This window comes from Leptodactylus fuscus, chromosome 2, assembly GCF_031893055.1.
Source record: "Leptodactylus fuscus isolate aLepFus1 chromosome 2, aLepFus1.hap2, whole genome shotgun sequence".
Lineage (NCBI taxonomy): Eukaryota > Metazoa > Chordata > Amphibia > Anura > Leptodactylidae > Leptodactylus > Leptodactylus fuscus.
Window position 1 is genome coordinate 218,578,986 of NC_134266.1, and position 18,791 is coordinate 218,597,776.

Sequence of the window (18,791 nt, forward strand, 5' to 3'; positions counted from 1 at the left end):
ACAGTGTGTCAGTAACAAGGCCCAGGCAACAGCTGCTTACCTGTATACAGTGTGTCAGTAACAAGGCTCAGGCAGTTGCTGATCTATATACAGTGTGTCAGTAATAAGGCTCAGGCAGCAGTTGCTGATCTGTATACAGTGTGTCAGTAATAAGGTTCAGGCAGCAGTTGCTGATCTGTATACAGTGTGTCAGTAATAAGGCTCAGGCAGTTGCTGACCTGTATACAGTGTGTCAGTAACAAGGCTCAGGCACTTGCTGATCTGTATACAGTGTGTCAGTAACAAGGATCAGACAGCAGTTGCTGATCTGTATACAGTGTGTCAGTAATAAGGCTCAGGCAGTTGCTGACCTGTATACAGTGTGTCAGTAACAAGGCTCAGGCACTTGCTGATCTGTATACAGTGTGTCAGTAACAAGGATCAGACAGCAGTTACTGATCTGTATACAGTGTGTCAGTAATAAGGCTCAGGCAGTTGCTGATCTGTATACAGTGTGTCAGTAACAAGGATCAGACAGCAGTTACTGATCTGTATACAGTGTGTCAGTAATAAGGCTCAGGCAGTTGCTGATCTGTATACAGTGTGTCAGTAATAAGGCTCAGGCAGTTGCTGATCTGTATACAGTGTGTCAGTAATAAGGCTCAGGCAGTTGCTGATCTGTATACAGTGTGTCAGTAATAAGGCTCAGGCAGTTGCTGATCTGTATACAGTGTGTCAGTAATAAGGCTCAGGCAGTTGCTGATCTGTATACAGTGTGTCAGTAATAAGGCTCAGGCAGCAGTTGCTGATCTGTATACAGTGTGTCAGTAATAAGGCTCAGGCAGCAGTTGCTGATCTGTATACAGTGTGTCAGTAACAAGGATCAGACAGCAGTTACTGATCTGTATACAGTGTGTCAGTAATAAGGCTCAGGCAGTTGCTGATCTGTATACAGTGTGTCAGTAATAAGGCTCAGGCAGTTGCTGATCTGTATACAGTGTGTCAGTAATAAGGCTCAGGCAGTTGCTGATCTGTATACAGTGTGTCAGTAATAAGGCTCAGGCAGTTGCTGATCTGTATACAGTGTGTCAGTAATAAGGCTCAGGCAGTTGCTGATCTGTATACAGTGTGTCAGTAATAAGGCTCAGGCAGTTGCTGATCTGTATACAGTGTGTCAGTAACAAGGCTCAGGCAGCAGTTGCTGATCTGTATACAGTGTGTCAGTAATAAGGCTCAGGCAGTTACTGATCTGTATACAGTGTGTCAGTAATAAGGCTCAGGCAGTTACTGATCTGTATACAGTGTGTCAGTAATAAGGCTCAGGCAGTTACTGATCTGTATACAGTGTGTCAGTAATAAGGCTCAGGCAGTTACTGATCTGTATACAGTGTGTCAGGCCAGAGCTGCAGCAGAGGAGCCGCTCAATAGTCACAAGACCTCTCGGCACTTCCGCTCTGTGCTCTCCTCCTCTCACTAGGACACATATAGTTCCCTTCCCCCGTAGTCTCTCGCTCTCCACCATGCTCTCCCGCCTGCTCAAGGAGCACCAGGCCAAACAGAATGAGAGGAAGGAGCTGCAAGGTGAGCACAATTGCCGGGGCCTAGTCAGCTGCATGAAGCCTCGGGCTAAAGTCTCGGCTTGAGTTCTCCATGGTAACGCGGTCTCATAGTAATGACTGGAAGGCTTTGCTTCCTGTCATGTAATGTGTACGGAAGGAACTGGAGTCCTGCGCATAAGACATAAGGGATAGATTTGTAGGACTGTGCTCTGGTATATAGGGGATATATAGAGAATATACCTGGAGGACTATGCTCCCTTATATATGGAACCTCTGTACATAAGACATACAGGACTGTGCTCCCATATATAGGGGATAAGGGGATTGCTTCTGTGTATAAGATATAGGGGGACAGTGCTCCTTTATGTAAGGTATACAGGATACATTTGTAGGACTGTGCTCCCATATATAGGTGACTTGCAGTTACCCGCGACTTCGTCTACGGGTTGGCGGTGAACTGCTTATATTTCTTGTTCCCCCATCTCTCCCTTGTTGTCCCCTCCTACCCGCGACTTCCTCCGCAGCAGGACTTCCTGACCCTGGCGCGAACCACCTGCAGCGCGGCCCCCCACGTCCCTTTCTTTGCGGCTGCGGCGGGCCCCTCCTACAGGATGGTGGATCGGGAGACAACGGCCTTGCTGCTGCGCCTTGGCCCCCCCCTCTTTCCCGCTACCTGCATCCCCGGCCCTGCCCTTACCCATCACCCACTCCCCCGGCCCCCTGCCCCCATATAGAGATTACAGTGACCTCCAACATCTCCCCCTTCCCCCCAGCACCAGCCACCCGTGACTCCGGTGACTGTAACCCCTCCCCCTCCCTTCCACATGTGGGACTGCTTCTGTATATAAGATATAGGGGACAGTGCTCCTTTATGTAAGGTGTACAGGATACATTTGTTGGACTGTGCTAACATATATAGGTGATACTTTTGCGGTCTTTATTGTCCTTATGATTTTCCATGTATTACTAGGTATCATCTGTGCACCACCATAACCAGGCCTTATACATATCTGACTTTCCTGACAAGCCCTACAGAATTTTTGACTCTTTATTATAATTTGACATGAATATAAAAGTTTGCTGCCCTCTTGGAGTATCAGAGCTAATTCACATGTGACCTTCCAGGGGCTGTATAAATATACAGGGCACAGCAGCACACAAATGATGGGTGTAATTTATTATTTTGCTTACTTATAAAGCGCCATCATGTTCTGCAGCACTTTAGAGATATTGTCAACATTGTCCCAAGTGGGTCAATCTACATTCCCTATCAGTATGTCTTAGGAGTGTCTGAGGAAACCCACCCAAACATGTTTCTACCTAAGAATTCCAGTGTTCCAAGGCATCGGTGCTGACCACTGAGCCCCTATGTTGTAACAGGTCTTTTAAGAGGAACTTTCATTTCCTTTTGCATATGCGGTTTTATATATCGCTAAAAAGCCGACACTGCGCTGAATTCAAGACATACAGTCTTATGTCTTTCCCGTTATGTGCCCCAGGGCTGGAGATATCAGTGCCGTTAGATATCTGCCCACCGTCGTCCATAGACTTGTACTGGGGAGGGGGCGTTCCTCACAGCACAGTGCCATCGCCGGGTGCTAAGAAACGCCTCCTCTGACAGTACAGCGTTATGGACGAGTATTGTTGGGAGGTGCGTTCCCCCCAGCCCAGCAAGACTATCAGGAGCGCCCTTCTGAAGGTGGGCAGAGATCAGTGCCAAAACTAACAGTACCAATATCTCCAGCTAGGGGGTACAGAACGGGAAAGCCAACAGTGTGCTGAATTCCGCGCAGTATCGGCTTTCTAGCAAGATATAAAACCGCATGTGCTCAAGGACATTTAAGGGCTAGTTCACACAGAGTTTTTGTAGGTGGATTTTGACACGGAATCCGCCTGCAAAAACGGCTCCCATTGACTTCAATGGGAGCCGCTTGCTTTTTTTTTTTTTTTTTTCTGCTAGTGGGAAAAAGAAGCAAGATGCCCCTTCTTCCTGTGGATTCCGCGGCTGAGACGTCTGCGGCACAAGACTCCCTCCTGATTAGGCCCATTCATTTGGGCCTAATCATTACACTGCAACGGCATCCCGTCGCGGCTAGTTCACATGCGAAATTTGGTTTCTGTCATGTGAACATACCCTACGTTTGTTGCTGTCATGCTGTGTGAACAGAGCTTTACATATTTGTTGTACATCCTACAAAAACCGCACGTCTGTTTTGTATACGTATTATCACAGTCGTAATTTTTTGTACAGAGAATTCTAGGAAAGTTTGAAAACTGCTTTTTTTTTTTTTTTTTTTTCTTTTTTTTTTTTAAACAAAAAAAATGTGACAACCAAGTATGCACACACATGCCTTTAAAGGGGTTGTCTAGTATAATTATTTTTTTTTATAACCGACAGCGATGACGATAATTGTGTTTTAGTATTTAGATGCACAGGATGTAAATATTACTTCCATGTGGATAGGACAAGGAAGTAAACTTGGTGTTAGTGCTGCAGTCCTTAGTAAGAAATCTGTTTCTTTTTATCAGAGAAAAGAAGAAAGGAGGCCATCGCTGCAGCTACCACCCTGACAGAGGCTTTAGTAGATCATCTAAATGTTGGGTAAGTGCCTGCAGGGGTCTTTATAACCCCAGATGGAGCAGAGGGGATGCCTCATTTATGAAGAGGTGTACACCTTCTTATAAATGATGCGCACCCTTCGCCAGGTCTGTGCGCCTGGAAGGGAAATGTACGCCATCTCAAATATATTTCCCACGATTTACCTCAGATTTCTGGTGTAAATGATAATAAATCTGGTGGGACCTGCCCACCTTCACCACACCCTCTTTTCAGGGAAGCGGCATATGCAGTTCAGTCACAATTTTGGCGTTTTGTGCAAAAAAAAAAAAAAAAAAATCCACTTTTTAATCGTTGTACACCATAGAACTTAAATAGAAGCACAGAATTGCAATGGTGGTGTTAACGTGTTCTTATACTGTGAGTACAGGCTGCATCTGCTATGCGCTTACTGGCTGGTACTTTGAATGGAACCACACGTACATGTAGTGACCAGTCACTCAGTTTACTCACAATAATATTCAGTCATTGGTCATTACATGCAACTGCAATTAAAAACTGCATGCAGTTCTTCAGTAAATATGCATTATGTAAATGCAGCCAAAGGGTTCTCAAGGGAAAGACATATAAAAACGTGGTGCTTCATCTGTAGTTACTGCATAGCCAAAACATTTACGGTAAAAAAAAAAAGCTGCACTTTACACTGCAAGGTGAACTATGTGTTTTTTGTTGTTTTTTTTTTGTTTTTTTGCAGCACAAGCTGATAGATGTACGTGCATCCTTATGGTCTGTGTATACCACAGCACATTACAGAGATGATCAGCATTTGTATCTTTAACTGGAGCACAGAGGAGCTACAAAAGGCTTCTCACTTTAGGATCCAGAATGTATATTGTTCAGATAGCTGTTTGATTTCAATGTGCACCATGTGGTGGCGCTGTGCAGGAATTAGACACAAACACTTGTTGCAAGCTTCTCCCATGTTTTTCAGCTGCTTATAGGCCCCTTCAGTGGACAACCTGTGATCAGCCTTTTTTTTTTAATTCTTTATTTAGGAACGTACAGTATAGTTAACAGCATAATACATTAACAATAGAAAAAATAATCAAATAGAAACACATACTTACTTAATTTTTTAACATTTATATAAGGTGGGGGGGGGGAAGAAAAGTGAGGGGCAGGGGGGAGAGGAGGTGTGGGAGGGGAAGGAAATCACCGTAACCAGGTCCATATCGAAGATTTAGCTGTAGATAGTCCCAAAGGAGGCTAAACGTCAGTTCATCACAGCTTCAGACCTAAACGATATATGTACACACTCAAGTTCAAAAAATAAATGCACCATATGAGCAGGAAGACAGAAACATGGTAGCTCACAAGATGGCTGTCTGTGAAGCAGCAATGGGAGAGTTATTTGTGGCTAGAAAATTACATCCATGGGGCTCAGATCCTGGGGAATTTACTGCGCGTACCTGAGGCCCAGCTCGAGAGCTCCTCCAATCTGATTAACTCTGGTGACCCATTCTGAGTGGGTGGGTGCCACTGTTTGCAACCATTTTTGCAGCCGCAAGTAGATGTGTTGTTTAAATCCTCCAAGTCTTGCTTGGAGGATTTAAAGTTTGCATCAGGCAAAGCCAGCTGAATCTGAAGTAGAGATATCTGAAAATTAGATTTATGCAGGGTTCTTAATGTGAACTTGACAGACTGCCAGTATGAACTTAAAACTGGATAGGTCCACCATAGATGTGAAAGGGAGCCAATAGCTTGATGACAACACCAGCAGAGGTTGTTATCGGCCAAATGGTATGCATGTAAGCACTCCAGAGTCTTGTACCAATGAGTCAGGAATTTGTAGTGATTCTCCTGCATCCTTACACAAGTGGAGAACCCATGTGACATTGACAAAACTCACCTAACTTGGTCATCTGTAAGGGATATACCGAGTTCTTTCTTCCAAGACTGCATGAACGCTGATCTCATGAGCTCCTGTTTCTGTGATCAGCTGTTATTAAGCAGCCCTTTCTACAAAAATGGGATACATCCAATACCAAATGGATGCACTATAGACTTTAGAAGCCAGGCTAGAGATTGACAGGGTGCACTTGTCACTACAAGGTCTGAGCGCTGCACTTTCCTGGGTGGGTCAGTGTTGTGGCTCTTCCTGGCAGGGTTTTAACTCTTTGAGGATGCACTAAATCCTGAGAATTATTTCTAATTATTTATTTTTTGCCATTTACACAGACACTTAATCAGCACTTAAGGGAGTGGTGCCACAAACTTAGGATGTCCTTTAGAATTGCTCAAGCCCCAGACTTCCTTGAAGTCATTTTAATAACCTCTAATAATAGAGAAAGCAGAATTGGCTACCAGTGTCAGGATGTTTATTTTATTTAAGAACACTCTAAAATCATCCCTGCAAACAAACCACATAATACTGTACGTTGGCACAGATTTATTTGAACAGGCACTCTGAAAATACACCGGATTTTTCACTGGGATCTGGTGTTTCTTTAGACCGCATTTGTTAAATACAAGGCCTGCAGGTCTTATCTGGTTTTCCAGGTTATTTTGTGTCGTGTGTCAAGTCTCTTATACTAGGTTCACTCCTACACCTAATCCGCTTACAAAACAACGGTTACCCATGGAAAGTCACGAACCCCATAGAGTCTAATAGATAATGGGGTCTGTCAGGTTTCTCCCAAAAAAAATTCGGAGAGAAAAGTCCTCCATGCCGGACTTTTCTCTCTGCGTGTTTTTTTAAAGGGAGTCTATCATTGGCTAGATGGTTTTTAAAATAAGCATATCTTTACATAGCCTTTAGAAAGGCAATTCTAGGCATACCTGTCATTCATTGATCCTCACAGACATTTTGGATTAACCCAGTTTTCTTCATATGCAAATGAATCTTCAGAGAGAACCGGAAGCCTTATCCCAGTTCCTCAAGCACCCCTGCAGCATCAGCCACCTCCGTCATCAGCCATCGCCTACTTCTTCAAAGACGATCTCTCCTTTTACACCTCTTCATTGCTTCCAGAGCAGCTTGTCACATACAGCGCATGTGCAAGATTTTAATCCCGCTGCACGTGGCTAGCTGATGACGCAGGGGTGCTTGGAGAACAGGGATAAAGCTTCTGGTGCTCCCTGTAGAGTAATTTGCATATGAAGAAAATCAGGTTAATTAAAAAATGGCTGTGAGGATCAAGAAAAGCAAGGTATGCCTAGAACAGCCTTTCTAAAGGCTATGTAAAAATATGCTTATTTTAAAAAATTAAAAAAAAAGATCTAGCTAATGATAGACTCCCTTTAAGCAGATTTGGGGACGTAAAACCCTGAACGTAGAGCAGGTGCAGATGTGAACCCACCTTGACTTAGTTTGCTCACTTTTGCTGGAGGAAGCGCACATCACTGGCCCTCAAGGTTTCTCTCTTAGTTCACGTTCACTGGAGGAAGGAAACATTGCATACCAAGGCGTGTGCATTAGTACAGGGAGCATAGAGGATGGATACTGAAGCACAGAAACAAAGTAGCTTTACATCAGCCCTTGAGTATCTCAAGGCGAAGACAGAACTTGACTGAAGGGGCAGCACCAGCAGTGGGAAGCAAGGGCAACATCTTGTAGTTCCACATCAGTGAGGTATCATGAGGCGGACACAGTGTTTGTCAGAGGATTGTGGTGCCAGGACAGGGGTCAGGGGCCATCTTGGCATTCAGTTTCCTGTGCTTAGACATCAGACCACAAATAGAGATGAGCGAACACTGTTTGCATTAGCCGTTCCGAACAGCACGCTCCCATAGAAGTCAATGGAAGCACCTGGCACGTACACTTTGCCGGCGGCCGGTCGCCGTGCCAGGTGCTTCCATTCATTTCTATGGGAGCGTGCTGTTCGGAACGGCTGATCAGAACAGTGTTCGCTCATCTCTACCCACAAAGTATCTCACTTGGGGATTCAGCACTAGGCACCAACACAGACAGTATGAAGTGGGGCTATCTTGACAGGTAGAAGGACACAAATTTCCACATTAGGAAATTTTCCAAACGGAGTGAAAAAATACTATCCAATAAAGCAAAGGCAGTGTGATAAAAGATGGGAAAGTGAATACATGTTTGAACAGTATTTCTTTTGAGGCAGTATCGGTGGTATAAGAGTACAATATGCCAATGACGCGTCAGGGAGTGGTTGGAGGGGGTGGTTTTTATGTATCACCGTAGTCCTATTTTTGTATCATATGCTCAGTTTTGCTGTTTCATGCGTTTTACATTTCCAGAAATTAGGTGCCTATTCACATTGGGTGCGGTTTTTACGCTTTACCGCAACACCATGTACATTTTTATATCATATACTCAGATTAGCTGTTTCATGTGACTTACACGTCTTCCACTAATATGTACTGTGTTCTTTTTGTGATTTTTATCAATAGCTTTATTGTGATTTTCCTTCATATTTTCTCTGTATGTCATTCAGCTTCTTTCTCCCTCATTAGTATGGTTTAACCATTTGTTAGCGTTGACCTTTACTTCAGTGTTATTTGTTTTGTGTTTTTGTTAGTTCGTTACATTTGTATCCATGCCTAATTTTGTGTTTCCAGCTTTTTGCTTATAGCACTCTGTCTTCCGCAACACTAAGCTCTTCTCTTCGGCGCATGTGCACTTTAAGCCTTGGATCGTTATAATAGTTTAACATCTCATCCTCTTGCGACGCGCGATTTTTATTTTGGTGCACTAGCATACTTTGGTTCTAGTTGCGGTCTCCATTGCCACAATGAGTATGGCGCTCGCAGCTGTTCTGCATTTTTTTAATTAAAGGCATGATACTATTTAAAGCCCACAAAACAGTTAAGTGTTGTCCCTTGACGAAGCCATCCGTGGTGAAACGCGCGTCTTTGGTAGGCATATTCATTATTATTTTTGCAATATATTGTATTCAAAGTCTTTCTTTTTTGTCATGCCTCACTTGTAATGTCTTTTCAGCCTTGCACTAACTTCATTATTTAGCTACCATGCTTTCACTTGTGTTTATGGCTACATGTGTGTATTCCCTTATGCACGTACACTGAGTTCTATCTCTATTAAAGGGGCTCTATCAGCAAAATCATGCTGCTAGAGCCCCACATATGTGTGAATAGTCTTTAAAAAGGCTATTCAGGCTCCGTAAATGTTATATTAAACTACACCCCCCCCCCCCCCCGTTTTAAAATAATACCCTAAAAAAGAATGTGATCTACTTACGCATCGTGCACGATGGGCAGGCTTTCAGGGTGCGCCGTCTTCTTCATCCACGCCTCCTCTTCCTCCGATGTCCTCCGATCCCGTCCTCCTCCGGCACTCACGAACTGACATTGATAAAAAAAAAAAAAATGGCCTGGGTGCATGCGCAGTAGCATGCGGTTTCTACTACGGCTACTGTGCATGTGCCCAGGCAATTTTTTTTAATCAATGTCAGTTCGCGAGCGCCGGAGGAGGACGGGACCCGAGGACATCGGAGGAAGAGGAGGCGTGGATGAAGAAGACGACACACCCTGAATGCCTGCCCAGCGTGCACGATGCGTAAGTAGATCACATTCTTTTTTAGGGTATTATTTTAAAACGGGGGTAGTTTAATATAACATTTATGGTGCCTGAATAGCCTTTTTAAAGGCTATTCACGCATATGTGGGGCTCTATCACCATGATTTTGCTGATAGAGCCCCTTTAAGAGGTATTGCTACTATTTTTTTATTTTTTGTGAATATATTTTTCAGCTAGCTGACACATTATTATAATATTATTGTTTTATATACTTTGTTACACTTTTGCATGTTTATATTTTACGGTCTATTGTTGCCTGCCACTAATCTTATTTTGTGGTGTGTTGGTCCTCCTATATCTAACCAGTATTTTTGATATTTATATGAACTACAATTTTGGTTTTTTTTATATTTGATTACTAATAAATACAATATTTTTATGGTGAGTCTGTCTTTTGACAATTTTTCCTTTACGGTGATTTGTAGTCAACCACAATCCTGATGTGGCCCTCAGGGAAACCCCTGCTTTACATTATCAAGTCCAAGTTTGACACCCATTCGATAGCTTAATTGAGGTGTAATATTCACTCCACCATTTAAGTGCAGTTTGGGCAAATATTACATTTAAGCCACATACCCTTTTTTATGAGAAGTCACACCCATGTGCGTAGGATATGGGGAAAAATTTAGGTGAAAGCAGGCGCGCCTCATTACATTATATTCTGGTTGTAACTAATATATTAAAATTTGAGAGCCCTACATAAATATGTAGAAAGATGAGTGCACACTCTCACCTGTATCCTGGTAGATTCTACATTTCAAATTCCCGTATAATAGATATGGAAGGATTTAAAACAAAAAATGTCATGCATGCCATGAATATTCACCACTTTTACTGTATAGGGGTGAGTTCAATGTAAAATTTGCAGCTACAGATTTTCCGCAGGAAAATTCTGTAAAGTGTGGCCTTCCCTCTTAAGATCTTTTTCATCGGGATTTTCTTCTACTTTACTTCAAGAGGGACTTGAAGTAAATCATTTTTTTACATTTTTTTTTTTGTGGTGGGGGGATCAAGCGAGTAGGATGGGACTTAGACTAAATATGAGAAGACTATAGTTGGCACTCGGGAATGATTTTGCTGCCAGTGCATGGCACTTGGGGGTGGTATGACAATAGGTTCATTGTGGCTGACATGAGGGGGGGTATTCTTGCTGTGGATAGGGCTGTGACTGGCACTTGGGCTTTTACAATGACAATGTAGTTGACATAGGGGTTGGTATTTTAGATAGAACTTTTAGACAGTGCAGCTTGTGACTAATATAGACAGCATGTTGAAGATGCAGGTCCTTGTGAAGTTCTGCAGCAGCTCAGATTGTATTGTTCCTTTTATAATATAAAATATTAAATTATTTATAGTCCCCTCAAAAAGACATAATTTACCTATAATTGATCGAACATGTATATATGTGTGTGTGTTCACATCAATACAATTCTCGGCTACATCATCACAGCATGCTAACCTTTGTAGAAAATGCCCCTTTTATTATCCCTTGCAGCGTGTCTTTCTCAATTGTTTCCATACATAATGTAATGTAGCGTGAATACTGTGTAGAAGATACTGGCCAGCAGGTGGCGCTCTTCACTCACTGTTCAGTGCTGGTGCTTTTGTACATTGTATTCTGCTTCAGCCCATATTATTATGAAAATTTACAGCACATCAAGCCAACAATGGATTCTATTTTCTGTTCGGATCCATTTCGCATTGATTTTTAATTCTATCATATTGGCATTCTTTCACAATGTTGGGAATTAGGAGGAATGAATTGTTAAAGATATAAGATGTAATTTAGAAAGTCATTATTGTCTCCTTTGTTTTTTTCCTTGTACTGCAGTGTGGCCCAGGCTTACGTGAATCAAAGAAAGTTGGACCATGAAGTGAAGACATTGCAGACACAGGCCTCACAGTTTGCAAAGCAAACAACACAGTGGATCAGTCTAGTGGAAAACTTTAATCAGGCATTGAAAGTGAGTTTGGGTTACTCTTGGTGGCTATACTCTTTAGATAGGGGGCAACCAAATGCTCTTTATGCTGACGGCAATCTTTCTGACTCCTGTTCACACATACACATTCACATTCAGGCTCGACTCAGCCAAGCAGTGCATGTGTACTGACCTAGGAGAGGGCAGAAGACCGCTGCCAGAAACACCAAACTAAAGGATCGGGGATTTACAATCCTACTGACAGATCCATAATTTCTCCAATTTCTGCCATCAGAGGAAAGGCTGCACACAGTAGATTGGAGTTGTATGGTCAGTAGCTATTCCTCCCACGCAGCCCATTGCCTCCAAAGCACATCCTTTATGGGCAGAGGGAGCTAAGCTGCTGCCAGATTTCTTAAAGTTTAAAGGCCTGACTCTTCCATATACCCACACAATATACAGTATATATATATATATATATATATATATATATATTTACTTCATTATGGGTTTTTTACACTTGCAGTCATAAATTGCATATATTATAGTGGTACAAGCCTGAACTTGAGAAGGTAAAACACCTCAGGAGACTGCTGAGCAATAAACAAACTCCCAATCGCATCATCATCATCTTCCCATAAACTCATTTCCTGCATTTTGCTACCAAACAAGTTCTTACTACATCTTAAAAACAGCTTTTTAGACTTCGTCAAAGGTAAACTCGTAATACACTCTGTTATAAAGAGAACCTGTCAGCATGAAAATGCTGTATAATCTGCAGAGCACGAAGAGATGCTGGGATTGATGTATAGTTTTGTGGGGAAAGATTCTAACTTGTCATTTATTTCTGTTTTGTTACTATGATATGATTGTTCTCAGATGGAGGAATTGAGTCCACTAGGTGGTGCTAACAGTGACTGCATATATAAATAGCTGGTAATGACTCCTCCTGAGTATAGATACAACATAGAAATACATGGATAAATAACAAGTTATATGGGATCTTTTCCCATAAAACTATACATCAATCTCCTCCTCTACAACATGTGGCATTGGAAGTGTTGATACCTGCAGTCATAGAGTACTCATAATCATAGAGGTATTGCACCCAGGTCTTCCCTGGATAATACTTCTGAAGACCTGGCAACAATGGAGCCCAATCAGCTCTCGAGCAGGTGCCATTTTTAAAGTGCCAATTTTAGTGAATACCAAGCACTGTACAGTACATTGTGTAAGGTCTGTGCTTGGTATTGCAGCTCAGCCCCAGTCACTTGAGTGGGACTGAGCTGCAAACATGACAGAGAATTGTGACGTCACTGCCTGTGAAATGGAATGTGGGGCTGCTGCTGTTTTTATCAGCTGATGGGGGAGCTAAAGTATGTTTCTTTACTGTATACATTTGTATGGAATAATATACCTATAGTAACATTATAGGTCAGAGGGCCCAAATGTACAGAACCCACACTGTACACTTTTTCCATCATGTGTAAATGAATCCATATGCTGTTTAGATTTAGAAGTCTACTTTTTTTCCCTACAGGAGATTGGTGATGTGGAGAACTGGGCGAGAAGTATTGAAAAGGACATGCGTATAATAGCCACTGCATTGGAATATGTGTATAAAGGCCAACTACAGCCGTCTGCATCCTGAGCTGCTCCACACAACTGAGACCCCCTGAAGCCTAATAACTTCCATACCACAATGTCTTCAAAAGTATTTGGGATTTCCTTGAAGAAGAAATCCAAAGTTAATATGGCAGAACTATAAAGCGGTTTCTTGCTTTTGCTGCACTGAATGATTTGTTGTGCAGTCCTACCAAGGTTACATAACAGAAATTTACAATACTTTGCTGAAAGCGGAGGCTTACAACTGAGAGCCCGCATAGAAATGTCATGCTACATCTCTGGCGCTAGGAACAAATAATACATATACAAACAGCTTATACGAAATGTCAAGGTTTCTTAGATGTGCCTTCAAGGCTCGAGCTATTACATAAAATAAGATGCACATCTAGCCAGTTATATCATTTCTTCCATTTACTCAGCTTTAGGAATACTTCAATGTATTGAAATGTCTCTGTTGCTCAGAGAAAGGCGGCACACAGCTTGGCTACTGTAGACAGTGTTTAGGTGCCAATGTGTTTAGGATGAGGTATGTCCTGAGGCTATATTCACATAGTTGATGCCATAAAAAATGGACTTGCCAGTCTGACTGCTGTTTGCATCTGTATAAAAACAGACATAAATAAAACGTATTCTATTTTTTTCTGATTGACAGTCCATTAAACAGAATCCAGAAAACACGTACAATAGCTCCTTTACAATTAATGGGTTTAAGAATGGATATTACAAAATGGCTGTCACATGAACTTTTTTATGTTTGTGTGGCCTTATAGAGAGTTATCTGAAGATAAGGTGATCAGCAGCATTTGCTTATTTCCTATTGAAATGTATGGGCTGTTTGTACAATGTGTATTCATAGAAGAAGATGTTCTTATATCCATTCTAAGGCTAGACTCACACAGCGAAAAATGAAGAGAAATTCCTCTTCGCTTTCTGTTGCAGTATGGCCGCCGTGACGGAATGCAGATGAAGGCAAGTTGCGGCTTTCTTCTGCTGTTTAGACCTAGATGAATAGGAGGTAAGACCAAGCAGGACGCTGATTTTCTTTTTTTTTTCTTTCAGCATCCTGCTGCGCTCTGCTTAATCCCAATTCCGTGGCAGATTCCTCTATGTGAACCTAGTCTAATAGAACAGTATAATTCTAAGGGACATTTATAACAGGTCTTCTAAATGACCCCTTTAGGTCCGTATCTACTATGTGCTAAAAGGCCAGTTGTGATGCTACATTGTCTTCTTAGTGTATGAGTCAGCTTTTTATATTAGAATGGAGATGGGAAGTAGGTTTATCAAAGACAGTGAACGCAGATATAAACTTCTGTTTATTCACACGGGTGTGTCGTTGGTGGTTTTATGACCGCTCATGATATTCACAGTGTTGAAAGAGAATATAGACAACTGGAGATGACTGATACAAGGAAGGAATGGCTTCTTGAATTAAACACATCAGACTATTGTAACTGCAACTCTATTCACTATAAATAGAAGGTATTGTAAATAAGCAACAAAATGAGATCTGTGTGAAGAGGCCATTGACATGATCATTTGTACTATTGGACTAGTCCAGGCTTTGTTTATAAATTATTAGAAAATTAACCTTTTGTTTAAACAAAGTTTACTTTTCAAATTTTTTTTGTAATTTTTGTTTTCATTTTGTGTCACTACCGGTATTAAAGAAAATTCTGACCTCTGAGCTTCTTAATAGACTGACACTTCCTGTTCTATAAGATAAGATGAGATAATCCGTTCACACGGAGTTAACGTGTGCGCATTCAGGCACTTATACACATGTCAGAGTGTGAGCGCTCAAAACAGATGCCATTCACTTCCCAGTGCTGTCATGGTCTCATATATGGGGTGGGAGTTGTTCTCCAGCATGGAGCTCACCACAGACAGTGTCCTTCTGTCACCCACCACATGTACTGGGTCCAGGGGGCTCCCCAGGACAGAGCTGGCCCTTCTAACCAGCCTGTCACTTCCTGTTCTGTAGAGATCACATTATCCATGACCGTATTACAATGAAAGGTATTACTTCTATATACTATAGATAACACATGACCACGCTGTTCAGAATAGGTGATATCACAGCTCACAACACTCTCCTATAGAAGTCAATGAGCACCTCTTGGCTTCAGGTTCCTGTAGTCCATGTAACTGATGTAAAACATATGTCTGAATCACAACAGCAGCCCTTGAATTGTGTATTAATAAAAACCTAAAAATTACCATCATAAAATAACTTAGAAAACTGATTATGTATCAATATGTGGTTTTAATTAGAACAGAACAAATCTAGGTGATACATTCCCTTTAACTGCAATACAAATGCCAACTAAGGACATGACTGGGGAGGTATTGCTTCTGGCTATTCTATTTCTAGAGCAGACCTGTCATTTTCTGCCCTCACCTACTATTTACCAGAGGCAGCTGCTTCATGTTGACACTTTGCCTTGTAACCAGTCTCTTTCACAATATGAAGGCAAGGCCGGTGACATCACAAGATGATATATTCTGAGCACCTGCTGTTGTCCCTCCATCTGATTGTAAAGCTTGTTTTATGCCTTGTGTTTTGTCCTCTACCAGGGATAGAAGTTAACCGTTAATGGCAGCATAGTGTTAGTACATGCCCTGACCATCTGCCTGGGAGCTGCTCTACATCAGATAGTAATCGCTTTGCCTTCTGACTGATGCTTAATTGATGCTTTGTCTGTTCACCCTGAGTCTAACAATTCTGCTACCAACAGTGGGGGGGGGGGGAAAGTGCAAAACGCCATTTCTGGTTTATTGGATAACAATGTAGAAAATTCCCAGCACTCTAAGAATTCTTAAGCTGTGAAATATGTTCCTGGGAGGAAGTGTTTTACCAATAAACTTGTGCCTATTGCTACTGTACTTTAACGCTGCTTATTCTCTGTACATGGGTAGGTTCAGATTTGTAGTAATGTAATGTGTGTCCAGGACTGTCCTGGATCTTAACCAGAAGTTTAGAGGGAAGAGGAACTCCTAACAGTACAGGGCAAAAACTTACTTATTCAAGTCCAAGCATTAAAATATCTTATTGAATATCACCTGAATCTAAGTTTAGAATGGGCTCAGGGACTCTGCCTTTAGAAGTAAGCTGTTGTCTTACTTGGACCAGTTAAAGGAGTTGTCCAGTGCATAGGCCATCATATATAAACGCCAGAAGACCCATTTAGTCTGACCCTTGGTTCACATCTGCGTTTGGGACCCCCGAATGGACTACTGAATGCATTTGCAGGCGGTGTGCAGTGAAGGCACACTGACCCCCATAGATTAAAATGGGGTCCGTATGCTTGCCGGGCGCTGCCCGCACAAATCATGCGGACAGGAAAGTAGATTGTGAAGTACTTTCCTGTCCTCATGTTCCCTACGGAGATTTCCGGACAAGCACACGGACCCCATTATAATCTATGGGGTCCGTGTGCTTTTAGTGTACATTGCTTGCAAAATGCGTTCGGTAGTCCGTTCAGGGGAGTCCCCATGCGGACTCCTCCGAATGGATTACCAATGCAGATGTGAACGAGGCCTTAGGCCCCATATTGTGGAAAAACTGCTTTTTTGTTGTTGCAGATTTGCTGCAGTTTTTTGAGCCAAAGCCAAGGGTATATTGAGCAGAGTGCAGAAGCATAAAAATTCCTATATATTTCTCATTCCTTAGAGGGAGGCCCCACAGTGCAGAAAATCTTAATTATTTATTTTTTACAGATTTGCAGTGTTTTTTTGTTTTTTGAGCCAAAGCTGAGAAGAGTAGCTTTAACAGGAATGGGAAATATGAAAGAAGCTCATCTACTTCTATCTTTAACTAAATTCACTATTGGCTTTGGCTTAGTAGAAATCTGCAAGATATGCAACAAAATGAAGGGTTTTTTTTTGTAATGTGGGGCCTTAAAAGTCTAACTCTTCTGTCTTCTGCATTTAATAAATCAGCTTAGGGCGGTCTCACATCTGCACCCCTGTGCGCTTTAAGCAATGCAGCTGAGTTTCCATCTTCTGCCCCAAGAAACTGGACAGGGGACAGAAACCCGGCAATCAGTTTTCAAAATCATTCAAGTGAATGGGTTTGAAAAGTGAGCGCCTGTGAGCGTTTTGTACCTGTCCGCGGTGAAGTCCTGCATGTCCGACTTTGTATCCGGTTAAAAAAAAAACGGTTTCACCGCAGACAGGTACAAAACGCTCACGGGCGGTTACTTTTCAAGCCCAGTCACTTGAATGATTTTGAAAACTGACTGTCGGGTTTCTGTCCCCCGTCCAGTTTCTCGGGGCAGAAGACGGAAACTCAGCAGGATTGTTTAAAGCGCGCATGGGCGCAGATGTGAATCCACTCTTAACACTCCTATTTTCTCTTCCATTTTATTGAAAGTGGAGTGTAAAATTGTAAATGTAAAATTTCATAAAACCTTAGCGCACATAAGCCAAAAGCTGCATTTTTGTTGCCAGAATACTGCCATATAGGTCTTTCTAAATTCCTCCCATTGTGATGTATTATATTGTGTTGAGTCATGAGCCAGAGGATTGGAGGTGTATTACTCGATGAAGCATTTAGGATACATATAAAGGTATAGTATTGGGTGAAATGGTAACTGATCTTGTCCCCATTCTGTTACTGTATCTTGTAATCCCCCTAGTAGGTTAGTAACATTAAACCTTTAACAAAATGTCACAGCTTACATAAAGACTCTAATAATAAAGTTCTGCTTTATTTCTAAAGTCCCCTTAGTAAATCCAGTAATAATTAACAGTTCCAACGTGAGAATAACATCTCTGTTTTTCTTAGCCATCATCTGCACATCCTGTTCCTCTTTCTTGGTTTTATATTAAGGCACAAAAATCCTTGTTTATCTGAAATACTTTCCCCCCTTCTTTTCATAGCTTATGCTTTTTATAGCATTCGGCATCAATAACACTTTTATTATTGCCATTTTTATTTTGCCGTTGCTCTGAGCTGACTAGTTCCTGACCACTACTAGAATATGAGCTGCTCATGGTGCAGTGCTAATGTGAGTACTATAGCTAGGTACTAGAGTTTTTTGAAGGTGCCCCCTATGCCAATTATTTTGCTTCTGCCAGTCTGGTTAAAGGGATAATTGATACCTGTTACGCAACATAATGGACAGATATTGTCTATAGAAATTAATAGAGAAGCACACATACAAGCTTTTTTTAAAATATTTGTCATTAAATGCAAAAAATTAAAAAAAATATATAATAAAAACTGTTGAAATTGAGACAAAATTTTACAATAATAATTTAGTTCTCAGATGAGGCCTACAGCCTGACTTCCTCCCTTTGGTGCTGTTACCTCCGGCTTCTTTTCCGCTCTTCCAACCAGCTATACCAGGAGGCAACTAGAAGGCCCAAGACACGTCCACTATCTCTCCGGACTCCCGGCAGCCTGGGATGAAAGCCATCTTTGACTGACAAGACATCCAAGGGGGAAGGTGATCACCTAGTGACGCCATGGCATTCCTAATGCAGCAGTATGTCCTCTACATCGAAGCTGACTCAGATTCTCTACTTTCCTCTGATGATGGGGAGAAGAAGCTGGCCTCCTGGCACAGACTGCTATTCCACAA

At 41.9% G+C, this 18,791-nt stretch overlaps 1 protein-coding gene across 1 annotated transcript; it reads left to right on the top strand.

Moving 5' to 3' along the window:
* Nucleotides 1-1,433: 1,433 nt before the first annotated feature.
* On the top strand, nt 1,434-14,890 carry BLOC1S1 (biogenesis of lysosomal organelles complex 1 subunit 1). The gene is made up of 4 exons (XM_075265578.1): nt 1,434-1,560; nt 4,068-4,140; nt 11,490-11,622; nt 13,118-14,890. The coding sequence occupies exons 1-4, from the start codon at nt 1,500-1,502 to the stop codon at nt 13,226-13,228; spliced, it is 378 nt and encodes a 125-aa protein (XP_075121679.1). The 5' UTR covers nt 1,434-1,499; the 3' UTR covers nt 13,229-14,890.
* The last annotated feature ends 3,901 nt before the right edge of the window (nt 14,891-18,791 follow it).